The sequence below is a fragment of the Ambystoma mexicanum genome, chromosome 2p (genome assembly GCF_040938575.1).
Source record: "Ambystoma mexicanum isolate Mex_15411 chromosome 2p, UKY_AmexF1_1, whole genome shotgun sequence".
Taxonomy (NCBI): Eukaryota; Metazoa; Chordata; class Amphibia; order Caudata; family Ambystomatidae; genus Ambystoma; species Ambystoma mexicanum.
Window position 1 is genome coordinate 903,545,527 of NC_090923.1, and position 25,851 is coordinate 903,571,377.

Here is a 25,851-nt window from a genome sequence, read left to right on the forward strand (position 1 = left end):
TATAATACTCTCATAGGGAAGTGAAACCGAGAGGTAAGCCTTAGACATTTGTGGCGGGCTAACTGAATAAGGTTTCAGTCATCAGCCGGAAACAAACAGCAAATGTCCTGTCCTCCAGGGATAGGAGGACCAGACTTCACAATATTCCAAAAAAAAAAATCCCTTTCTTGGCACAACAAGCTTCCAGGAGCTTATCCCAGGTGTCGTCAACTAAAGTTTTTTTCCTATTTTTATTTGCTTGTCTGTATTCCGATCTTCTTTTTCCAATGTCACAAACGTACAATGGGAGTCAAACCAGCCTTTTATATTCACAGTTTCATTTGTATTCATTTTGATCTCCAAAAGCATCGTAAGGCCCTGCAAAAACACATCTGTCTCCGTGTAGTATGCATTAATACTAGCGGTCAATGATTTGAAATTAACAATTTTCGCTAAAAAGATAGATTGTTCGACCAAAAGACACTCAAATAAAATGGGAGCAATATTCGAGTTCCTAATAAAATATGCAGTGGGTAGCACAAACACCCCCCCTCTCTTGTTTGTTTTTTGCGTTATGTGTGGAGGAAACATGAATTAGCAAGGTTTCAAGGGTGAGCATGAGGGGAAAATGGTCACTTTCTAGCCTCTCACTAATGCAGAAGTCTGTAAAATCGTTCCAACAAGACACAGAAAAGATGAAGTAATCTATCAGAGGCGACCAACAATGGTTTGTTGTCCTGGTTGATCTGAAGGGATATAGGCTTGTATTGCTCTAAAACAGCTCAATCAGCCATACACTTAGCTGCTTCCCTTCTTTATCTGATCTTTTATCTACTACAACTGATTTGTACACACCATATGCTTGATCGCACTCAACATCATATAGATCGTCCCCTGGGCCTTTGCCCATTCTAACGTGAAATCTGCCCCCAATTATTCAGATAGTACTAAGTGGCATTATCTCCAGCAGTGCATGCATTGAATTATAAAAAACATTTCAAGAGATCCAACTAATAGAATTTATTTTGTAATAAAAATTCAAAAATTCACAATACCATATGGGTTTGTACCACCCATAATCAGACTATGGGCCTCATTCCGAGGTTGGTGCTAGTCTTTGCGCTATTAGCGCCATGACTAGCACCATTACCGGTACCGTGTCCGCCCTAGTTCAATGGGGACTTACCGGTCTAGTCCGACCTTTGCGGGACTGGTAAGTCCCCATTGAAAATGTCAATCCCCATTCCCATTTGAGCCCTCATAGGGCTGAATGGGAATGGGGAGGGTGCTAATAACAGTACCGTAAATTATGGTACCGTTATTAGCTCTGAAGTCCCTTTGCGGGTCCCATCCCTAACGCCTGCTAAAACCAGGCATTAAGGAAGGACCCGCAAAGGGACCTCGGAATAGGGCGCAGAGGGATTACTTGCACCGGTGTCCTTACCGGTGCCCCATATCCCTTTGCGCCTGGGTCGCAATGACCCCCTATGACTCTGTGAATATACTTCACTGTTGTCTAGGGTCCCCTTTTCTTCCCATCCTTTATCCTTATATTTATTGAGTTTACCATCAAGTATAGGTAATTCATATGTTTTTTTAGATATACAACTTCACTCAAGTACTTTGTTGAACTGTATGGGGTCATTTTAAAGAAATTGAAAATTGCATTCAGGCACCCGCCAAAAGTTTGCACTTATGCGCTGGTAGGTCCACTGCATGCAATTTGAAACATGTGCAAGCCGCAGTGTAATTGTGAAGAGTAAAACAAGTCAAAATCCCCTGAGTAAAACAAGGCAAAATCACCTTTACTCTTCACTTTTACACTGCATTTTGGATACACAAAATAAACAATGGCTGCAAATTACGTTTTGCACGCATTGCTCATTAGTGTATTTCTATTGAATTAGCAGGTGAAAATTCAAAGCGGATTGCATAGGAATACACTGGTTTTGCGCCTGCATGAAAATCTCAATGCTAGCATAACATCTGGTACTCTTCCAAGACGGAGGAGGAAAGCAAAGTGGATATGCAAACTCTGCTTTGTGCCCCACCTATGCCTTGGGAGGGTACCAAAATGTGCTGGCGCACAAAATGGAAGCATAAAAGCAGTAAATCATGCTTTTATGCTTTAATTTTGCACTCTGCTTGGTGCCAAATGACGCCTTATGTGTTTTATGTGTATCTCTATATTAAAGAGCATTTCATTTTAAGTTCATCTGTGTAATGTATTCTTTTGGTGTGTCTTATTTATTTAGTCATTTGTAAAGCGCACCGAACTAGAAAGCATCAAGGGGCTGGTTACAGTAACCGCAGCTTTATGAGTCAGATACAGGTAATACAGGCGTATAATAGCTGAACAGAGCAGTTGCAAAAATGTGGGCACATGATGAATCTTTGTACAGTGAATGGGGCTAATTAAGTTATATGTCTAGTGAAAAGAGCCAAGTTTTGAGGCATTTGCGGCAGATCCAAAAAGATCCCTAAACCTCAACCTTTCAAAAACCAAGCGTGAAGGTTGAGGGATCTGACCTCTGGATGGAGAACCTGACCCCCCTCCCGTGCAAGCAGATCGTCTCGGTAGGGAAGCCGACATGGAGGGCAGATGGACAAGTCGAGAAGGTCCGGGTACCACGTCCTCCGGGCCCACGCCGGAGCAATGAGGATCATCGGGGAACCAACCTCCGTAACCTCCGCAGTACTTGCGGGATGACGGGGACTGGAGGAAACGCGTACAGCAGTGCGAATGACCACTCCACCATGAACGTGTCTCCTAAGGCTCCTTTTGGAGGAAATTCCCGCGAGCAGAACCTCTCGCACTTCCAGTTGACACTGGAGGCGAAGAGATCCACTTGAGGGGTCCCCCAAAGGGCGAAGATCTCCAGGAGAATCTCCTGAGCCAACTCCCACTCGTGAGAGATCGCGCTCTGCCTGCTCAGAGCGTCCGCCATCTCATTTTCATCTCCGGCCAGATGAACTGCCGAGATCGAAACTTCCTGCTGGATTGCCCAGAACCAGAGCTGCATCGCCTCCCTGCACAGAGGAAGTGACCCTGCCCCCCCCTTTTTGGTGAGGTAGGGATGGCCACCGTGTTGTCCGTCAGGATCAGGACATTCTTCCCTCGCACAGTCGGCAGAAAAGCCTTCAGGGCTAGCCTGATGGCCCTCAGCTCCAACAGATTGATATGGAGTCTGGACTCTGACGGAGACCAACGACTGCTGACTGTCAACTCGTTGGCATGAGCTCCCCATCCCGTGAGGGATGCGTCCGTCACGATCGTCACCTCCGGCCAGCATAGCCAAAATGGAGCCCCCTTCATCAGATTGTCTTCGACGGCCCACCACAGAAGTTCCTGGGCGACAGCATGGTCTGACAACCTGCCGGAAGACTGAGACCACTGGCGCTTGCGAGCCCATTACAAAGATCTCATCCGCAACCTGGCATCTGGCACCAGAAGAATGCAGGATGCCATGAGACCGAGCAATCTCAAGAACTCGAACGCTGGGAGACTCTGGGCAAGCTGAAACTTGTGCACCATCTGCTGAATGTGATGAGCCCTCACCTGGGGAGGAAAACACTGCCCCAGGGACGTGTCGAGCACAGCTCCGATGTACTGGAGCCTCTGAGTTGGTGTCAAACGGGACTTCTTTAAGTTGAGGGTGAAGCCCAGCTTGTGGAGGGAGTGGCAGTTGACTGACAGATGATCCAGGACTTGCTCGGGAGAGCGCGCCCTGATCAACCAATCGTCCAGGTAGGGGTAGACGTGAATCCCCCCTTTCCTGAGGTGCGCTGCTACCACTACCATGAGCTTGGTGAAGACCCTCGGGCGGAGGTCAATCCGAACGGCAGGACCCGAAACTGAAAGTGCGAGTCGCCAATCGCGAACCTCAGGTACTTCTTGTGCTTTGGATGTATCGGCACATGAAAATAAGCGTCCTTGAGGTCGAGAGACACCAACCAGTCCTGAAGTTGAAGGGCCTGGAGGACTTGAGAGAGAGTAACCATCTTGATCTTGTCCTTCCTGAGGAGTTTGTTCAAACCGCGCAAGTCCATGATGGGTCTCAAACCCCCGTCTTTCTTGGAAATCAAAAAATAAGGTGAATACCAACCCTTGTTCCTCTCCGCTACAGGCACCAGTTCTATGGCGCCTTTCTCCAGCAGGGATTGAATTTCCTGCGCAAGGAGCGCATCCAGACTCTTCAAAGAGAGATTCCCGGTGGATTGTCTTGAGGCCTCTGCCAGAAAGGAAGACAGTAGCCGTGGGTTATGATCTCCAGAACCCACACATCTGAAGTAATGGCGCACCACTCTGCAAGATGCTGCGCCAGCCTTCCCCCAACCGGCGAACCATGGGACATGGCCTCATGACTGAGCTGAAGAGGCTGCGGCGTTGCCTGAGGGCAAAGAGGCAACAGCCTGAGCTGCCTTGGCACCTCAAGTACCTTGTTTTCCACCTCTGGCACTCCTACGGTGGCCCCTTTGACTGGCAGCTCAGCTCCTCTCGCTTTACCAAAGGATGAGTAATAACGAAAGGAACCTCCCCTCCATTGCTGTCCCCTAGGATGAAAAGGCAGAGGTTGGCGAACTGCAGCGCCCATTGACTGCTGCAGCTTTGGAGGTCTACAACCTTTCAAGGCTCTCGTCAGCCTTGCTGCCAAAAAGATGTTTCCCGTCAAAGGGCATGTTGAGGAGCCGGTCCTGCAAATCAGGCGCAAACCTGCGCATCACGGTGCTCGCCGCCATGGACCGGCTGACGAAATCTGCCATGTCCAAACCCGACTGAACGGCCTCACACATGGCATCCTTGCCATCCTGAACCATGGCAAGGAAACCATCCCGTTCGTCCCCTTTGGGAATATGTTCAGCCGCTAAGGAAACACAGTTCCACAGAGTGTGCGTGAAACGTGACAAGGCACATACGGAGTTGGCCGCCTGAAGCACCATACCCCCTGAAGAAAACACTTTCTTCGCCCAGTCGTCAAAACGCTTGTCGTCCCTATCAGGAGGGATGGTAGGATACAACGCCTGCTTTGCCGGGGCCGTAGCTGCTCTCCGGAGTGGGGTGCTTGGTCAGGTAGCAGGGGTCGCTACTGGCTGGGCGGTATTTTCATGGCAAAGACTTGCCCACTGCCGGGAGACTCTCCGGAGCAGTCCAAGCCGCCGCCACCCTCCTCTGTAGAGCCATATGGAATGGAAGTACCGGGTCAGTTGGTGGACCTTGGTCGAGGATATCCGTAAGGTCATCCTGAAGAAAATCCTCTGGGGGAGCAGACCATCCCAAGTACTCTGTGACCCTAGACTTAAGGCGCCGGTACGAGGAGTCGGCATGAGTGCCAGGCTCAGGCGTACAAAACTCCACCTCCGGAGAGGTGTCCAGCCCACTGGCATCGTGCAGGGACTGCCGCAGGTCCTCAATCTGGCTATAGCCCAAGAGAATCTCGTCTGGCACCGTATCAGGAACCCTGCCATCATCAGAGCCCTCATCCACCTCTGAAATAAACTCAAGATGGCGGTAAGAAGGCACAGAATGTGGAACAAAGCCATGCTTGACCTTGGCCAGAGCCTTTCTAGGGGGTTCCACCGAGCCCTGGGGTACCCCCGTCGAAACAGCCTCGAAAGGCGTTGAGGGCGTCGAGTGAATCGGCATCGACGCCGAACGCGGCGCCGACAGCATCGATGGCGTCGACACAGGCCTCGAGGCCAGAGCCCTGAGTGTGTCCCTCGACAGCCTGGGCACCGATGGTGTCGACGACTTCTTCGGAGGCGGGGCCTCGAAAGAGTCCGTCGACGACCTCGGCGCCACCGGCATCAACGTCTTCCTCGAAGACACCACAGGTGCACACGGTATCGAGCGCATCGAGGACCGGGACCTGGACCGGGCATGACGAGAACGATTCCCCTTGTCCGAGCGGGACCTCTCCCGCGAATCGTGCCGACCACCCGAGCCCAAAGGCGTGCGAGCGGTGTCTCTCGTCCGATCACGACTGACCCCACTCGGAGGCGCGGACGGACCAGTGCCCTGCGATTCAAGAATCGCTAACATTTTCTTGCCGAAGGAAGCCCATTCCTCCAGAGTCGCATGCTTGGTGGGATAAGCGACCCGCCGACGGGCGGAGTCCTCGGATGAGGACGGAGAAGGCGACCCATGACAGCGCTTCCGGGAGTGCCTCAAAGAGGCAGAGGAGTGGCGGGACCGACTCCGGGACCGAGACCCACTGGACTTCCGATGACGATGCGGAGAGACGCCCCTCAAATCGTCCGTCGTAAACCCTGCAGACCTCGACTTCCGTGGCTTGGACACCTTACCTACCGACAACTTCTTATTGCGCTCCCGCAAGGCTTTGGACATGAGCGACTAGCAGTCAACACAGTCATCCGTGTCATGGGCATCCCCGAGGCACCAGAGGCAGGCGTTGTGCAAGTCCGTCACTGAGATCTTGGACCCACAGTCCCTGCACTTCTTAAAGCCCGGACGCGGGGTGAAAGACGAGGTAGACATCTTCACGATGAATATACTTCACAATACGAACAGGTTCGAAGAACTGAGAAAGAACAGAAACTCCAAAGAGTCGAGGCGCGCTGAGATCTCTGAAGCGAACACGTTCGCGGAAAAAACGGAACTGAGGCTACGGGCGTCATGCGTCCTACTTATAACATCCAGTGACATCGGCCATCGGAGGAGGTCCTCGAGGGCGGCGTATCGATGTCATCGAAGCAGGACACAGACGCCGAAGATTTTCCAAAGCAGCACAGCTGTGGTGATTACATGTCATAGATATGGAATACGTCGGAGGACCCAATCCCCTCGAATGTATATTTATGCTTGAACAGAACACTATCAATGCCCAATGCATTTCTGGTCCTGGATTCTTCATCAAGGAAATGCCAGCAAATCACAATCGATACACAATATAGTTTAAGTTTCTTCAGATAAAGATTTGATAAAAATCAAATTAGGATACATTTGTTTAAGGTCCCTACCTGTCACTCATAGGGACTCGTCTGGGTACACAAGATCGCTCTCTGTGTAGTAAAGACAAAAATCTTCTGCTTGAAGCTTTTGGGACTGCATAGCATTTGCAGCCCAGTGCTTTGTCCTGTGCTCTTTTAGTGACTTTGGCTTGAAAAGCTTGCAAGCTCAACACCCATCCTCCCTGTGGTCTCGTTTGAGACAATTGTTGTACATTTGGTGCGTGTCTACCCTGCGGAACTTGGTATTGCAGGAGGGACAACTTGTAAAAGGAGTATTCTCAATCAGTGCTGAAATGGACGTGAAGCCGAACATCTTTTTTTTTTTTTAAAGGGAATATACAGGCATTCTAGGTTGGCTAACTTTATATATCCAACTTAGCCCCCAGCTCTCATTATTGTTTGCCCTTTGGCGTAGAGGCATAGACCATCGAGAAGACTGTGATCAGCATTGAGCTTGAAGTCCGCAAGCTGTGATGGTCTTTCAAATTCAGCACGAAGATTATCAGTGAACAATATTTTTCAATTTTGGTAGGTATTGAATGTTAAATCTGTATCTATATTTGAACCCTGCAAGATTGCAACCAACCTGATGCTGGAACAAAAACAATCTGAGGACATTGACACATGTACGAGCATGGGGAACTGTACACATAGGGTAGGGATAGTGTTAAAAATACACCCCTGTTGTTGCAAAAAACAAAGACAGAATGTAATACACCACACCAACCACTGGATGTTGGCATGTACAGATTCACAAGCCCAAGAAATATATGTATATGCACTCATAATTTTGGCTTGACCAACCAATTGACATAGTCACATTGCCTTAAGTAAGTACTTAGTAATTACTAAAGTAGAATTTAAATGAAAGGTAAAGGCTCTACAAAAAGTAAACAGCTAACAATGTAGAATATCATTTTCACTATACAATATTGTAAATAATATCAGTCAAGTATATGCATTAATAATAATTTGGTGAAATAAGTGCTCCTTTAGCATAAACATCAACCTCAAAGAGAGATAGAGATCCAATCCTTAAAATCCTTTGTGTCAGATAACCCCAATACTCAATGTCTCATTTGTAGCAACCACTAAGGCTGCCTTGGGTTTGCATGTGAACTAATGGTTTTCACTCAACCATCCAACTCTGCAAAACATCTTGTTTCTGTTTTGCAGTCCTTCCTGGACCCAACTAGTGTCTCTGCTTTGTGTCCATCAAAGGATCACTTGCAGCCCAGGAGTAATACTGTCATGGACTTCTGGAAGGCATGTAACTAACATCTCCTGTATAGAATGGGAAGGGAAAGGAAAGGAAAGGAAAGGGAAAAGAAAGGAAAGGAAAGGGAGGGGAAGGGAAGGGAAGAGAAGGGAATGGAAGGGAAGGGAAGGGAAGGGAAGAATGAGATTATTATCCACTGCCATTGATATGTTGGACTTTTGGAGATTAATTTACCCTGGTTTGAAGAAGATGTGGGAATATATGACAACAGCACATTTCAGGGACACCCGTGTCTCTCAACAGATGTGGTTGTAGCCAACAATATTTCAGACATAAAGGAGGTACAATGGCCATAATTTAACACTTGGCTCATAACAAAAAAACATTGCAAATAAGCATTTAATTTCCAAATAGAGTACAAGATGACAAGATGGACAAACACACCTCTTGATGTGGGGGAGGACCTGCCCTTGAATGATGACCATTTTCCCATCACTGAGTCCTCCGAATATGGGGCCCTGGAAGGGCACGCTCTGAAATAGACCAGACAAGAGGACACATGTTACTTAGAGATAACACACAAGAAGGCAGCTGTGCATCATGTGCGGTGTTGAGGGGCTGGTTAGAGAGTGTTCACTTTTAAGATGTCCTACATCTTCTTTCAAATTTCCATCTATTGACACATGGTTCAAGGGCAGGACGCTATTAAGCTCCTGCTTGTAAGGTAGAAGAGCCTGGTTAGCTTGACGCCAAGTGCTGCCAGAAGCTACTTGTGACTCCTCAAGACATCAGGCCCCATAGAAACCTACCTATGTGATATTAACTATGGGTGTTTGGGAAAGTTCGTACATGCACATTATAACACATCTAAAAGACATTCAAATCAGAATGGGGCACATATAATGGTCATAGGTTTATAGTTTGCCTCCCATGGAAAGTTAGATTTGCAACCAGTTATGTACTAGCTAGGGGGAGGGATTTTAAAAAAAAAAGCAGGGTCGGGGGAAATATGGTAGGCGGGGTGCCGGCTATCAGGCAGCATAGAACGTAGGCTTTCACTGGTAGTGTCAGCCCTCCCTCCGAGCCACCTGAATGGCTGGCTCCCTCGCCCATTGTGCTAATGAGGATAAGTCCTTGGTCAGGTGTTGTTGAAAGATTTGGGAAATTCTAGAATTGTGGGGGCATTCTGAGCTGATAACGAGATCGACTTCCAGAGGTTGGGTGCGTGACAAGAGGATTGTTTGAGGGTCCTCTCATTGCGGATAGCTTGTGATTTGAGCCGGTTGGTCAATTTGCTGCACGAGGAGCATTCTTTCATTTTAGATTAGAAGTCTGCTACTATGGTTGTTGATCCGAATAAAAATAGCTTTAGCATTAAAAATAGCTATTTTATAACAACTTAGGGTGGTCTTAACGATGACATGGCCATTTTCCTTGTTAGATTTCCTCCAGGCCGTTGCTTTCCTATGATAATCCGGGTTCACCACCTTTTGGGCAGCTCAAAACCAAGGTTTATGCCCTTTTGTTGATTTATGGGACGAAGAGGAACATTCGCATCACAAACAGCCTGAAAGGAGAATTGATATTTACCCATATACTCAGAGGAAGCGGTCTCTGGGAAGAAATCTGGAAGATTACAAGTAGAAGTGCACGGAAATGTACTGTTTGGATGTCCACGCCGCCTCGTCGCTAGTTTCTCTGCCTGCATTGCGGCATGTCCAAGAGGAAGTGACTTTGACTTTGCTTCATGGAACCACGGTGTAAATTCCTCTCAATCCAGCTCTATTCCACTACTCAAGTAATAGTCTGGACCATATTCCTACTCAAGGGTGTTTACTGTTTACTGTTTCCGACTGCCGACTTTGTTATTTGGTTGCAGTGACTGTTTGGCCCCGCCCGCTATTTTCTATCAACCCTATATTTTCCTTGTGTGCGCGCACCAGAAGTGCACCGAAGTGTGCTGTTTGGCTGTTCGGCTGGGCGTCTGGCTGTCGGCTAAATCTATACGAGCAGTGTAATGGTAGGTGTTTTTGTCAACACTAAAACTACAGTAGGCCCAATTGGTTAATCATGTGGGCCTCACCTATCTGACGAAAGCTGCCTTGCTGCTTGAGTAAACATCTACCGTTAGATGCTACGCTGCACTGCAAAAACAAGTGAGTCTAAACCTGACGTAGTTGAATGTGCCTGAAACGGTAGCAACTGCATCGGGCTGTAAGGGATGCCGGTAGACCAAATGTTTAATGCAATCTTTCTTAACGATATTTAGACGCACTATCGGCTACTTTGTTGTATCTGAAAAACAAAGGTATCTAAAGTTCAGTGTATTCGGCTTAAGTTTTTGAACGTGTCCACTCCGTATACTGAATGGTGGCACTGACCTGAAGCAAAAGTCAGCGCTACCTGAGTAATTGTGTTATTACACTCTCTTTAATTGCTATATGTGCGTTTTTACAAGGGTGCATTTATCTTATATTAGATTTTGAAAAAGAAATCCTTTTTCTCTGACTTTGTGTATCATAGGTAAAACAAATTATATTAACATTTCTACCATGGTAGGTGGCCTCCGCAGTGGCAGGTGCCTCACAGAGCCCTCTGCCGCTAGCACTGTACTAATGGAAGCAAATTCGAAGACAGCTAATAACACTCCACCCACTTTGGGCATGGTAGTGCCGTTAGATAAAGCTGAAAGCCAGGTTGAGGACTTAAAGTGAGAAAGCAATATGCTATACCCACCTGTTGCACACAAAGACATAAAACAATTGTATGCCCGCGTCCAAGTGCACCAGTCACCCATTTCTACTGAGGTCACAACTTTATATTCCTTACACGAAATATTTGATCTAGAGAAATCAGCATTGCAGAGTCATTTGAACAATGGCAAATACCCCTTGAGGAAATCACTGTCCCTCAATGCGGTTGACCTGAACAACGATCCCATCTCTGACATCTTCATGCTTGCACCGGTGGTGATGGCAAAGCTAAGGAAATGTGTTAGGCTTTCTCTTGGTCCAATTACCCCCATGTAAAGACACTCTAGCGATGTCAATGACATCAGCCTGCATTCAGAAAAAATCCTTTGATCAAACCTCCTAAGCCTACTCTTGCACCTGCTATCTTTAATAATAAAAAGCATAAGCAACATGACTCCAGTTCACCTGTTTACGAGCCGGACGCCAAAGCTCATGACATACCAGGGTCGATGGAGCGCTCCTTCGGAGACCCTCAGCGCGTAGACTACAGACAAACTGGCATCTCTGAGAAGGGCACCGATGAACAAAGGATTCCATCAAGTATCAATCTATCAAATGATCTCGAGATTCAGGACTCTCATCATTTTCCAGTAATAACCGACATATTGAACCTCCTGGACAAAGGGCATGAGGTCACACATCTCGAAATTAGAGATATTAAATCTTCCATTGCTGATATACTTGCTAAATTAAATCGCCTTGAAGAATGTATTATATCTAGAGAAACTTGTAGATCCACAACCCTAGAATCATGTCCCCTAAGTACACTCGCAGACCGCTCAACCACAATGGGGTCACAAATCGAGTCAAGTAACCCTTGACACTTTAGAGGGCTCTGGAAAGGAACCTCGGTGCCCCAGGGTGCTTGGATGTGGTCCATGGCTCTAGGCTGAACTCTGAAACATATGATACGCCGGAATTTCAGCAAAGTGTTAATTCTTTATCTAGTAATATCACAGAACTAGAATTAATAGTACAGTTCCTTAAGGACAAAGCTGAAAAGGAACAAAAAATCGATAGGCAGAGTTTGGAGGGTGTAGGTTTGTCAGTCCAGGAGGATATAGTTCAATCTAATAGCCCTTCTGCGTTGACAGACATTATTGACCGAGAAAACTTGGATGCTATCGCAGAAGGGTATAGCGGAAGTTCTACAGCCTTCCTTTCTCGTAAAAACAAACTACTCAAACTCAGAGCAGATAAACGTAGAGAAAATAGGAAGGGGTCAAATTAATCTTTAGTTAAGGAATCTAAGAACTTGCCTTTGACAAAGACAAAAGTTTACGGGCACAATTCTAATATTAAAAACCTTTGTGCAATAAGTAGTGAGGATGATCTCTTGGATTTACAGCAATTAAGCGAAGAAAGTAAATCCCATCTACAACTTAAGGGAGCTCCTAAGCAGCTGAAAGATTTTGCTCGCAAATCCCGTAGCAATATAAAGACTAAAGAAGAAAGTAAGGACACCAAGAAAGTAGATGCCTCAGCTACCAACATAAATTAAAAGGCACCTTATGAATCTATAGATGAGTTAAATATCTCTTCTTCTCATTTAGAAGAGTTGAGTGCTAAAAAGCAGACATCCAATTAGTGGTAGGTCAAAGAGCTCTGACATAAGACTATCTATGCCTGATTGATGCCAACCTCTTCTTATATACTCTGAAAATGCTCTACCTACTGGTAGTCCAGTGGAACAAAATAGGAGATCACTATCCCATGCTGACGCCTGTCGACCCACGATATCTCATGTTTCATCTATGAGTACTCAGTCATCAAATGAAATCACTCCAGATGCCATCAAGCTCACACAATTGTAATTTGTCTGCTGGAAATGCAATGCCCTCTTTTAATACATCTGATCACATAGGGTGGAATTTGCATAAAGTGGAAGCTTCTGCGCCCTTTAGTAAGTGGTGGACCCTTGATGGGTACCGTGCATCAACCAGCTGTTGCTAGTACATTTTCGATGAACACTAATAATGGCAAATTGCCATTTTCATGCCCACTTTCAGGCCAGTCGGAAAGTATACACTCCCCTGTGGTATCCTTACAGCCTCCTATAAATAGTATCCCTGCAACGGGTGTTGCTCCCTTAGCTGTGGTTCCTGACACCTGTAAGTGTGCCCAATCACCCACGCTCCAATTAATCAATCTGACGTGGCGTCTGTTAATTGTGACAATCCACAGCTGACCCTGAACACCTTAGGCTGGGAAAGTAATCCAAAGGTTTTAGGTAACGCTTGGTTTAATCGCTCTTTCTTGCTGGGATTAGTTAAGCAAATTAACCTCTTTAAGAATTCTGAATCCGGGGGAATTCAATAGGATTTCATTAGCCAAGAACAACAATAATCGGAGGATCTGTCAGGTTAATTCCATGATCATATTAAAACTAATCTGGGCTCGCCGGTCAGACTTCTCCGAATTAGGGTTGTCCATACAACTTTTCAAAACTGAATCGGAAGTCAAGGAGTTTGTGATGACACGGGTCATTCATGAGGTTACAGAGGAAAGGCAAACCACGGTTGATGTCAGCAAACAGGCCCTAAGTAAGGATAACATTTCACAATTTATGCCATTGGCAGGCTGTATAAAGGATTGGACGTGGGTCGAACCCCTTATTAAATCTATTTTCACACACAAACCTCTGAGTAGCCCGAGTAAGCTCTGCGTAGCCCGAGCAGAGGTAATCATTTCATTGTCTATTCCTGGAATTCTTGTGGATTCAATAACTTGCAAACATGGTTTTCCTTGTTTCTTCCCGTGAATAAATCCAATGTCATGCTTCTTAAAGAAACAATGAAGGTGGACTAACTCTACTTGCATGGCTATACAGTTTATTGTTCCTTGGCTTCTATAGCATCAGCAGGGCGACCGTCTGAAGGACTTGCGATTGCTATTAATAATGCTATGAATTCTGAATCTAGACTTACATTTTGCTCAGAACATCTGTTGGTTGTGGAGCTTTGTATAACAGAAATGGTGAAAAGATATGTATTACTTGTATGTCTTTATTGGAATCCTGCTAAAATCTCCCAGGAGAACATTTTCAATCAGTTGGACATAATTTTTGAAAATGCCTTCATATTTAACTCAAACTATGTTCACATTTAGGCCCCAGAATCGTGGTGTGACATTGTCAAAGCAAAGAGGAAAAAAATGGGTTACTTACTTCTCTGAATGGGATATAGGTTTTGTTAAATTTGCAGATGTCTGGCCAAAATATTCACGGAAGCATGGGTCAGCTTGTTCATAGATAGACTTTTTTTGTTTTTCCCAAGCAATTGGTAATCTTAGTGAACCAGTGTTTGTCGGTGACACTAACTTGAGTGATCACTTACTGATTCAGTTAAAGATGAATATCTCCTTGACAGAATATAGCACTAATCCAGCTGTGAGGTTGCTCGAACTAGATCGTTCACCAATTTTCTTACGGTGGAACCCTAAATTGTGCCATCAAATTACCAAAATGGTCTCGCAAGAGTTGATAAAGGTTGGGGATGTGGTTACTGAAAAAGCAACTTTAGAATATCTGATGAATTGGTAAGCAACATAATTTCTATCAAACTGAAAGATCTGGCTACCAAACAAAAGCCTGTTATATATGGTCATAAATTCTCATTCAACCTGGAACTTAAGATGTTAAAACGAAGCAAAAATAGAGAATTAAGGTGTCTGAGGCATAGTAGTATTTACTCAGCCCAGTACAACTCTAACAAGAAATGCATTTTGCAGTCATACAAAAATAGAGTGAAACAAATGAAATTTGAAATACACAATTCGGAAAATCAAAAATTAATAAAACATATTTGTCAACATAATACAAAATCCATCTAGTCTAAGCACAGTGAGGCTTTCTAATCTTCTATCTCTGCTGAGGTGTGGAAAGAACACATAGCAAAAAAGTTCCAAATACCCCTGCCTTTTTCAGGTATATTATATCCACAACTATCAAAATCAACTACTGGTATGGAATATATCTGACATTGAGTGGGCAATCTCGAAATTAAATCATTCAAGAGCCTCCGGCCCGGATGGCATACCAGAATGTGTGCATAAATCCAACCCAAGTTTTTGGGCATTTACTTTGAAGGCTAAATTCGAACACATTTTTGAGACACGGACGATCCCTCAATCCTGGTTGCTATCTATAATTGTGCCTATTTATAAAAAGGGTGAACGGACAGATCCCGAAAATTATAGACCTATCTCCATGACAGATGCCTATGCAAAGATATTTTCAATCCTTATTTTGCATGAGCTAGAAAAATGTATTGCAGCACACAACATCTATTCCAAATGCCAGATAGGTTTCTGCAGAAAAATGGTTACCGCACTAAATGCCACTATGATTTCACATATCCTCGCACAAACTAAGACCAAAGGATCTAATCCAGTCTACATGGCCGCATTGGATATGACGGCTGCCTTTGATAGTGTAATTCGAAATATACCATGGAATAAAATGATCAAACTGGGCATACCGATTTCAACAATACTTTTAATATCGATGTTACACGTTAAAACCTCGTATAAGGATAAAATTAATCAGGAAGGTGCCATGACCAACTCTATACCAACGTTTGTGGGCTTAAAGCAAGGGTGTAATCTAGCTGCTATATTATTTAATTTGTATTTATGTGATTTAGATGAATTATGGTCCGAAACACATATCTTTCCGGTCAGAATGGGTAAGATTCGTCTACACTGGATTGCCTTCGCAGATGACATTATACTCTTGGATACTGCCCCCTTTGGGCTTCAAAATAAACTAGGAATCTTTTCATCTTTTGCGCTCAAACACAATCTGCGACCCAACCCTATTAAATGAAAGATTATGATTTTCACAGGTGGTAGAAAACTGAAATCGTATAAATGGTCTATTGATGGTACTTACATTGAACAACCGTCAAATGTAATTTATTTGGGCTACAATCTGTGCAATCTATCCTCCATTGTAATGTGGAACGGTATTCTAAATGAAAAGTTACGCCCTCTCCTGTCACAAATGAAAGTGATCAATTTGAAATATTGTACATTTTTAATTTTACCATTGATCAACTTTTATATCTTAAAAGTGGAGCCGGTGCTCCTATATGGCTTGGATATGTGCCTGATTGACATTAGACCATTTTAAACAGTGTACAGGGCTGCATATGGAAGACTACACTCCACCTAGCACCATCCACTCCAAACTCTTTGTTGCGCCACAAACTGGGTATAATTTCGCTAGCTTCCAAATATGAATGGAGGATGCTTAATTTTGCCAAAGTTTTGAACCCACCGGATAATTCATTATATAAGGACCTCAATGAAATGATGATGGAGAATGGCCAGAACTCTTTCAGCTCATTTTGCAGAATAATGCAATTGTTATTAGGTAATCTTCATATAGTAACTGAAGATCTATCTATTCGCCCTGGGTTTGTCAAAATAATACTGTATTATATATATTCGATTGCAACCATTGCGGATTTAAATAAATATAGTATGTACATAGAGTATGAGAACTTCTTTAGAAAAATAAAACCGCAAATCCTGTGTATAATTTATTTTCCTTGCTCCAAAGCTCGCATCTTGTGCATGCACTTCAGGTTGAACCAATTCCATACACGAGAAAGGGTAGCATATTTGTCATGTGAAGTGGGCACAAAACCTGTGCTACAATGTGGGTTTCCTAACTGTGATGAACCCAAAGAAACCTTGAAACATCTGGGTTTAGTATGTCCTTATTTTAAAGTGTCTAGATTGTCCATACTTACCAAATTCATTAACAACGAAGCCAAATTTGCTAGTGATTTTCTTTGGATAAGAATGATGTGGGACAAAAACAAATCCTTAATCTTAGCACTCACTCAGTTTTTGAAAAGTATTGATCTGGGACTATCAAAATAGGAATCAACTGCTTTTTATGGTCGACTGTGATTTGTCTTTTCAAAATTGTACTATTTCTACCTGGTTTTATTCAAGTGGTAAAATCAATAAAAGATTATGATACATTTTAAATATCTTGTCTGGATTTTAACTACGTTATTTGCTCTTTTGCTAATTTGCACAATTTTATTTTGCACAGTAAATAGGAGAGATTTTATGCTTGATTCTAATTGTGAAATTTGAAATTTGTATGTACTCATTTGAATTGTGGGCACTCATTAGAAACCCTCTCATTTTACCTGAAATGTACTGTTTTCAATTCTGTGAAACAATTTGTCTTGAAATATGTATGTGTTTATAAAGATGGTTTTTTGTAAAGGTTTTTATAAACCAAATACAAAAATAAAAAAAAAAATAAAATGAAAAGTAAGATCATTATCATAGGTCATAAGAAGTTATTTCCTGCTACGAGATAGCATGGGCCCAGGACCACAAGTCCTCAATCTCAGTGAGGGGCAGTTGGCATACAGTTTAAGGATCCTGGCAAAATGATCATTTCAACACAGGGCAGTCCTTGCAAATTCTTAAAAATCCTTAGTTTACATACTCAACCTAAGAGAAATGCACTCGCCCCATGGTGATTGGGGCGAGTGCTGGTTGGTACCAGTGCTTTCTGTAAAATGGTGCATGCCACCATAAGAACAGTACATATTTGGTGCAATCCTGCCACCCAAAGGTCAACCGCACACAGTGAAACTTTAATTTGACATTTACTGCAAAGTTTGTTTGCAGTACACGTCAAATAAAAGTTTCAAACATCCCCATACTCACAAGCAAGGTCGAATACTATGCAAATGTGAGCCCTGCCGGGGCATGGGTTCCACAATCTTCACATTGCATCCTCTGGCAACTTAGATGTCCAGACAGTGTCCTTTTAGGTGGTAGGAAAGAGAAGAGGTTAAGGTGAAAAAATCATGAACTGAAAAATAGATAATTTAGTCTGGCTGTGTCAGTGTTTTCTATGCAATCAAACCAAACATTTAAATCACCAATAATTGCGTACTAACCAGGCTCGATGACCAAAAGGCAGTGGAATGGAATGGCAGGATACAAAGAGAATTGTTCTCAATGTTATCCTACGGAGGAAAGGGGGGAAACATGCTTTTCGTTTATTTACCCGACTGCAGGTTGGATTTCAAACTGTTGGTTCTGGTGAGAGGTGCAGAGAAGCTGCGGGTGCAAGGATTCTTCTGGTCTGGTCCAGGAGCAGAATGCAGCCCCTGCGATGGGGACATTCAGATTCTCTTATGCAGCCCTCCTCAGGACCCTTCACAGGTGAGTTCCAGCAATGGCCACCACACACGGACGCTGGCTGGCATCCTTCCAGTTGCGGTTGTTGAAGTCCTTCCAGGACAGGATGTTTTGATGCTGGGATGCTAAAATTAAGCATAAAGGTGACTTGTATCCCAAGCTGGTGAACACCAAACAAGAAATTGTGACAGCTCTACCACGGTAGCCCAAATGGAGAGCTGGACAGTCCACCAGGTGGTCTAGGGACACTTCCAAAGGCTCAGGACGGCTGGATCCTCGAGAACACGTTGAGACTGGTCGGTCCCACCAGTGCGGGGGTTGAAGCACCACACATGGGCCTACGCAAGAAGAGGTAGTGAAACAGGGTTTCACCTAGCCAGACACAGGAAGGGATGCCAGGCCTCTTCATCAGATCTTTAAATCGGCTGATCTTCTACACAGGATTCTTGGCTCCAAAGATCTGAAGAAATGGCTGCAGGACTCCTCTTCCTATCCAAAATCCAGCCTGGAAGCAAGTCCAAGCCCACAAAGGGTAAGGATCTGCGCCATCCAAACAGCCAGTAATCCAATTACTTATTGGCTTCTCTTATGCCCCACACCCAGACTCTGTCACCACAGATGTGGATTAGGGCCAGACAGTCCCACCCACTTCCGGGGCAACATACAAAGGCAGCACTAGTCTGTGAAGTGCATGACCTTATATAGTATTTCCCTGATCTGGCAGGAAGAAGGCCAAACAACAATATGGCCAAAGAACACGGAAAATGTTGTGGCAGTGCCATTTTAGGGAACTAGTCACATTTAGTAGCCATTACGCGGTAAACGCGAATGTGCACACTAGAAATAACAAACAAATTGTAAAAATATATCTGCTGCCACCAGCTTGCCTTCAGGCACATATAAAGGTAACAAAAAAGTGTAAAAAGACTAGGGTGATACAAAAGTATCCCTAATGCACTGCATTGAAGATGATGTGTGCATTATTAAAAGGTTATCAAAATGTAAAACATAAAAGACAAACAGTTTCCCAGTGCCAATTGTCTGAAGACTGATCAGTTTCCCCATAGCAAATGGGCACTAGGCAGTGGAAGTTATCGTGCAGAAGGGATGTGACGTAGCAGTTCGGGCTGGACTACCCCTTTGGGGGTGGGGCCAAGCCTGATTTGGATATGGTCTTTCCCCTTCTGTAATGGCTTGGCAGGCGAAGAACGATAGTCTGGAGGGTTGCCCAGAGCAATGCCAGAGGTTAAGAGTCATTCTAAACCTTCCAGCCATCACCTCTTTTGTTTTGCTGTTGAGGAAATCTAAGGAATGCATGTTATTCTTGGGTCCCTGCTACATAGGCAGTTGTTCATGCATAAACATCCATTTAAATGGATCTCGCAGTGATTAACACTGTGTTTTTGGTAACCTGTAAACACATTCAGATGATATTTTAGAATTCAGCTTATTATGTTATTACAAAATCCATGACCTCTCCAATGGTCTGCATGGTTCAATAACCTTTCAAAAGCACCCGTTAAATACAGGGGAGGTTAATGATATGTTTGCAATAAAATGAAATGGTGCATTTATGATAATCCCCTCTCAAGTTTACCCAAGGGATAGAGAACCCATTTGGCAAATCTAAAACGGATTACGTTAAGTGCCAGGCACAAAGTCTGTTAATGAGGTCCAAGTCAGATATGGTTTGCCCAGAAATGTGTAAAATTTGTGATGTCAAAGGGAGTGCAATTAATACTACTGACCCAAAGCTGATTGGTCTCAAAGGATTCAGCAGCCTTCAAAACTAAAACCTATTCCTCAAGAAGTTTGGATGGTCTACATTAGAGATGTCTTCCACTTGTTTCTCTGAAAATTATCTAACTGTGGACCTACTTTGGAAAAACGTTAATTAAATGATAGCGAATATAACTAGTCCCAGGGCTTTAAGTGGGCCGGGGCTAGCCCCAGGCGCACCCTTGGCAGTCTCCAAACAGGCCTCCCCAGCTGGGACCCTGCCGGGGTTCACCCTTGACTAGCGGCAGCTACGGCGACCCCTCAGGCAGCCCATTTAGCCAAAGCTCTGCACAGTTAAATGGCTGCATCAGGTGTTAGCACTTCGGATTAGGAAAAAGATGACACATCAATGCTTCTTCTGGGCTGACTGCTTGGTGTTTTGCTCTTTACTCATAAACAAAAGGAGAGGCCAGGTAACCCAGCCTTCCTTCTGTTTCTGATTTAAAAGACAACACCCAGCGTTTTCACTCAAGAAGCCGTGTGGTTAAAGGGCTGCCTGCTGGATGCTGGCTCCACATCAAGGCACAGAAGGAGACCCAGGGCACATTGGTGCCATACCTTTGGTGCTCCTAGCCTCTCCTTTTGTTTCTTAATCACAGGCTCCGACCCCACCCCCAGCGGGTTCAGAGCCCATTATTTAGAACAAAAATGAGGGGCTGGGTACACTGAAGGTAATGATGCCAGTGTGCCTCAGCTCTCCTGTTCTTACCAGGCCAACAACCCGGCCATAGGCACGGGGGAGGGGCTCTAGTTAGGGGCATGGCCTAAGTACACCCACCCATACTTAGGCCATGCCCCCTAAATAGAACCCCCCCTCGATTTAACCTCCGACTTAAAGCACTGACTAGCCCTCCAGATAAGTGGTGTATATGATTCATTAAATAAAATGAGCTAAATAATGTCAACAGGAAAACAGGGAGAAACAGATAGGTGGGTGTCTGCCCCTTGTTGCCCCCTGCACTGCTGTGATGATGTGTCCAGTGGCATTACCAGTGCATGTCTTATATTATTGTTTTCTAGCTGTAACAGTGGGTGGTTCTGAGGCACTGATCACTAGTTAACAGAGCAATCCATTTAAAGGGCGCTCCCTTTAAGAGGGAGCGATTTATTGAAGTCAGGCGTTACAGTCTGTACTTGGAGGTTTATTACACACCACTTGCACCGACCTCGCCAGGTGAGATGAGAGGGCGTCTATGCAGTCGATTGCACGCACAGCTGTAACATATCGCTTAGGTTATTGTAAGACAAAATGGTGTAACTCGTTATTTCCCTTTTTCCTTTTCCTTTCTTTTCTCCTTCCACGCATCCAATTACCTTTAACAATGCATCACCGTATGCTGCGCAAAGGTGTTGTTAGTCCCTTTCTATAATGGCCTTTCATGATGGTGTCAACCTTTTAAAATATGACCTGATGTAATCTTGCGCACACTGAATTGCTGTCACTGTCACACCAATTACGATTGTTTGATGTTTGTTGGATTTCTACTCTGTTACTTGTCATACCATTAATCTGTTAGGGGTCCCTGTGGTCTCCTATATGACATGCTCAGCTAATTACCCTGGTTTTATGATAATACCGCGTGGTTTTGCCTCAACCATCGTTTGGTGTTTTTCTTATACTATGAAGTAATCCAAGCAAAGCCACAACTACGTTTTAACGGAATGTTATACCAGCAAATGCCCTAGAGGCCTAGTCTAAGGGCGTGCAGCCCCCAACGCAGGCTTTTGTAGCCAAGGTACACTGTTTTGTCCATATTTGTAGTGCCACGTCCGCAGGCATTTTTTACAGGGCATGTACCCCAGGTTTTGAAATCTGTCACCCACAACTACAACTAATTGTCAAGAATAATTTCACCCGGCGGTGCCCAATCACACTCGTAATTTGATCACCAGTGCATGACACACAGAGGAGCTATTGTGTTATCTGACCGGAAGAGGGCCTAAAAGACCAAACAAGTCTTTACATTTTGAGTAATTACAGCCACAAAGAAAGCATGTGTTGCTTGCCTAAAGATACCCCAAACGTAGTGAAAACACTCCCACCCCGAAACCTTACCTGGAGCAATGAGTATAATACCCTCGCCAGTGCTAAATTCCCATGTACTTTCTAACATTTTGTTTACATGTAATTCTCAATGGAGAGCAAATGTCCTGTGTGACTAATATGTTTAGTCATGTTTTGTGCTCTGAACAAGCGCCAGCTTCTTTCATGGAATCCTACTCCACCGCACACACAAAGGGCCACTTACACCTTTCAAGCCCCCTCAAAATCAGACTCCTCTCTTTCACCCGCCACCCCCGTAGCAGGGCCTTTCCACAGTGGAAAGCTTCTGGAGGGGGGGTTCTACTCTGCAGAACAACTCTAGTGATTATGAAGGTTACGTTTAAAGTCAAGTGAGGGTTCCTAATTTAATTTATTACAGGAGCCTTTGATGAATCGGAGTCGCAGAAACAGAATTGACCATATTGTGAGGCACACAAAATAGCGGTTACAAAGAGCGTATTGACATACGGATGACATGCTTTGTGGACAACTGAAAAACATTACATTGCTACATCTCATCAAATGGATGTACTCTCAATAAAAGTATATCAAAGCATGTATGTAATGCGGGTGGAAGCCAGCCCTCCCCCGAGGTAGTGGAATGCTTTGGAATTAATCTGCAGACCTGCAGCGTGTTCTGATGTCTGCGCATTGAGCTTTGGGTTTATGCGCAGAGTGCCGCATGCCCATACAGCCTTAACCTGACACCCAGCTTCCCCTCTCAGCCCCTCCTCTTTTAGAATTCGGACTCAATTGGCCTTTCTGTCCCAATATCCCGCCCTAGATTCGTAAACAATAAACTGGACTAGGACGGCCCTTTAAACTCACATTCAAATCCTGAGACTGTGCGAAGAAGTATATATGATTACTGGTTACAAAAAGCTTGATGTTATTCTGAGTGCGGAGACACGTTTCTACAAAACAAATGATTAGTGGCATCAATCAAAGATCTACGCAGCAAGAAATTCATGGAGATGAGCGGGCGACACTGGCTGGAAGAATCAGCCAAAGATGAGCCGATGCCGGAGTTAAAAAGATGGGCCATGGATGGGCAGACGAAAGGGCGATTCCCGAAGGCCTGCGACTCTACTGAAAAGTAGCAGATGAGATACATGTAGAGAATAGTTCACTATTCAGAGGTGACTAAAGTGATACCTCCCGTAGCTCTGACGAAAATGATACTGTGCAGAGCTCATTCGGGAAATCTACAGAGCAATATAATGAGGCACAGGATAAGGGAGTCACAATGGTGGCCCAGAATGGATCACAACATAAAGCGCATGATAGGTGTCAGAAGAGTTTGAACAGTAACATACGATTCAAAGTAAGGCAGGCACCCCTCGTCCCAACAGAGATTCCGCAAGGAGTATGGCGAAAGTTGGGGTTGGACTTTTTAGGCCCTTTGGAAGCCCTGAGTCCCAAGCATAAACATGGAGTAGTAATCGTGGACTATTTCTTGAAGTGGGTAGAGACAGAATTCGAACCTGACATTACAACGAAAACAGTGATTGATATTCTGAAGTCGCTATTTCAAAGAGAAGGGTTGCCGAAAGAAATAGTGACCGATGATAGAGTCCAGTTGACGTCTAATTAAATGACTATGTTTATGCAGGACAACAATATACAGAAAAGCAAGGCAGCCTTATATCACCCTCAAGCAATTAAACTGGTCGAGGAAACAAATAGATTTGTAAAAGGAGCCATTCAGCTAGCCATGGTGTCCGGCACGGATCCACATAAAACAGTAAAAGAGGCGATTGGTGCCCACAGACTCTCTCTGAATGGAACCACCAAGGTGTCAACCTTTTTTATTATGAGAGAGAGAAAAGAGCTGTGTCCACGCTAGGGCCCCCGTGGCTTTCCAAGGTCAGAGAGGATACATATGGAAAAGGTGGTCTGGATGATCATGAAAAGTAAAGACCACATGAAAAAGTGGCATGACAACTGCAGGGTGGTCCAAAGAATTGTGGTAGGCTTAGCAGAGGGAGACCTGGTAAAGATCAGACTACCTCACAAAGATCGCATTACGGGGTCCCGTTACATTCAACCTATTAAAGTAATGATGAAAGGCATGAACCATGTATGTACTCAAGATGGAAAAAGATGGAACCTAAAGAGAGCAGCACGATTTGGGAAAGGTGAAAACAAGGAGTTCCTCACTGGGCAGATAAGTAACCGAGGAAGGAGTGTCACACATGGAAGGAAAGAAAGAAGTAGAAGATGGGATCAAGGACCATTCAGCGAGTACATTGAGGGAGATGCTATAGTGAGAAGCATAGGGGAAGAGTCAGTTGAGTCAACTGACATGGCACTGAAACAAGGCAGAGCGGAAGGTGATAAAGAACCTGCACCCAAAGAAGAGAATGATGGTGGGCGACCTCAAAGGGTAAGAAGGAGACCAATGAAGTACAGTGACTTTGTGCTAGAGTGTTGAGGCCACCTTTCTCAAGAACAGGAGGTATATGGGGCACCAGTCTCACGAAATCATATCCGGCCATCCTCTCGCGAGACTTGATCCACACGTGTGCAGAGTGGCCGGGAGAGAAAGAGGCGAAGAATGAGGACCTCAACGGGAGAGCTGTTGCACCTGTAGCACTCTTCCTCCTTAGCACATAAATAATAAATAATCAGAAGGAGCAGGGAGAATGGACCTCAAATGTGCACAGTGCATAAAACTGTGCATTCTGCATATGGTTACCTGTGTAAAGGATTAATTAAATGGTTATCCCTGCATCGTGGGGAGGCTCATCTTTTACAAGGCCATAGCACATATTATGTATCAAAGTTTTGCTAGGGGAGGTGTGAGAGATAAGCTGAGATATATCATGCTCCTTAAACAAGGTAATGGGCTGTTAACAAAAAGTGTAAATCAATGTACCCTTAATTGCCCTTTGTAATTTATAAGCTTTTACATTAGCATTCCGGAGATCTCAGTCTAGGAGGAGCATTAGAGCATCAAGTGAAGGCAAAGGAAACTAAGGGGACAGACCAGACAGATACTGATAAAGGATTCATATAGTGCTTGGATCCAGGATCCCAGTCTAGGAGGAGCATGGAAAATGGAGAGCATCAAGTGAAGGCAAAGGAAACTAAGGTGACAGACCAGATACTGACAAAGGATTCATATAGTGCTTGGATTTGTTATCTTCAGGATTTGCTGACGGGCACCTGATCAGCAATGGGTTCACTTAGAGGCAGCATGTGTCGGGGTTCTCTTCAAATTGGCGGCAATAAAGTTCCAGGCACTTTTTGAAGGGCCTGAGAAAAGGAGGACTTTCAGATTCCTAGGTAGGGAACGGCCCACTAGCCAGAGGTAAGGCACCAGAACTTGGGCAGAGACACAGAGGGTTTTTGGGACAGGGAGAGAATTAAGGGCCTGAGATTCAGGAGCTTGTTTCTTCATCAAACATGTCAGTCATCCTAAGTGCGGTGGCTAGCACGATGTTGAGAGTTGCAGTCTGGAACTATGCACAAACGATAATAAAGGAGTGCAGGCAGGTATGCTGATTCAAGCAGTGGAAGTGGTTATTTAAGTGCTGTGCTGGCCATATCCACCAGATCCAGGGGAATATCCAGAATTGCAAGATTGGGGGGTGAGCCACATAAAAAGTCCTGCTACTTTTCCCCCCAAATACACCTTAGACACTGACACACAATTGCTCCTGCCACCCACATGATGACTTGACTCTGTACCCTCTCCCTGCAACGTTTGGACAAGGATGGAACAAGGATCTGTGTGCTTCTGCTCTGCATCTGGCTTGGCTCCTTATTGGGCCTGGAGTGCAGTCAACAGCCTGGAGTGGGGCATAGAACGGGTGCCTGCTATGCCCCACATTGTGAATGGAGGGTGCAGAGCAGGAGTATACAGCCACACTGCTGTCCATTTCCTGCTCCAGACCTCTGTTCTACAGGCAGCCAGGCCAAGCAGG

General features: G+C 44.8%; 1 protein-coding gene across 3 annotated transcripts in view; it reads right to left on the reverse strand.

Annotated features, from left to right (window-relative positions):
- LOC138566889 (galectin-4-like) overlaps window positions 1–25,851 on the reverse strand; it is a 341,874-nt gene that overhangs the window by 229,196 nt on the left and 86,827 nt on the right. For 2 of the 3 annotated variants that reach the window (XM_069644615.1, XM_069644614.1), the window contains exon 2: window positions 8,612–8,700. The exons of the other annotated variant lie outside the window; for it this stretch is intronic. In XM_069644615.1, the coding sequence (XP_069500716.1) occupies window positions 8,612–8,700 (89 nt within the window). The remainder of the gene's footprint in view (window positions 1–8,611; window positions 8,701–25,851) is intronic. 3 annotated transcript variants of the gene reach the window in all.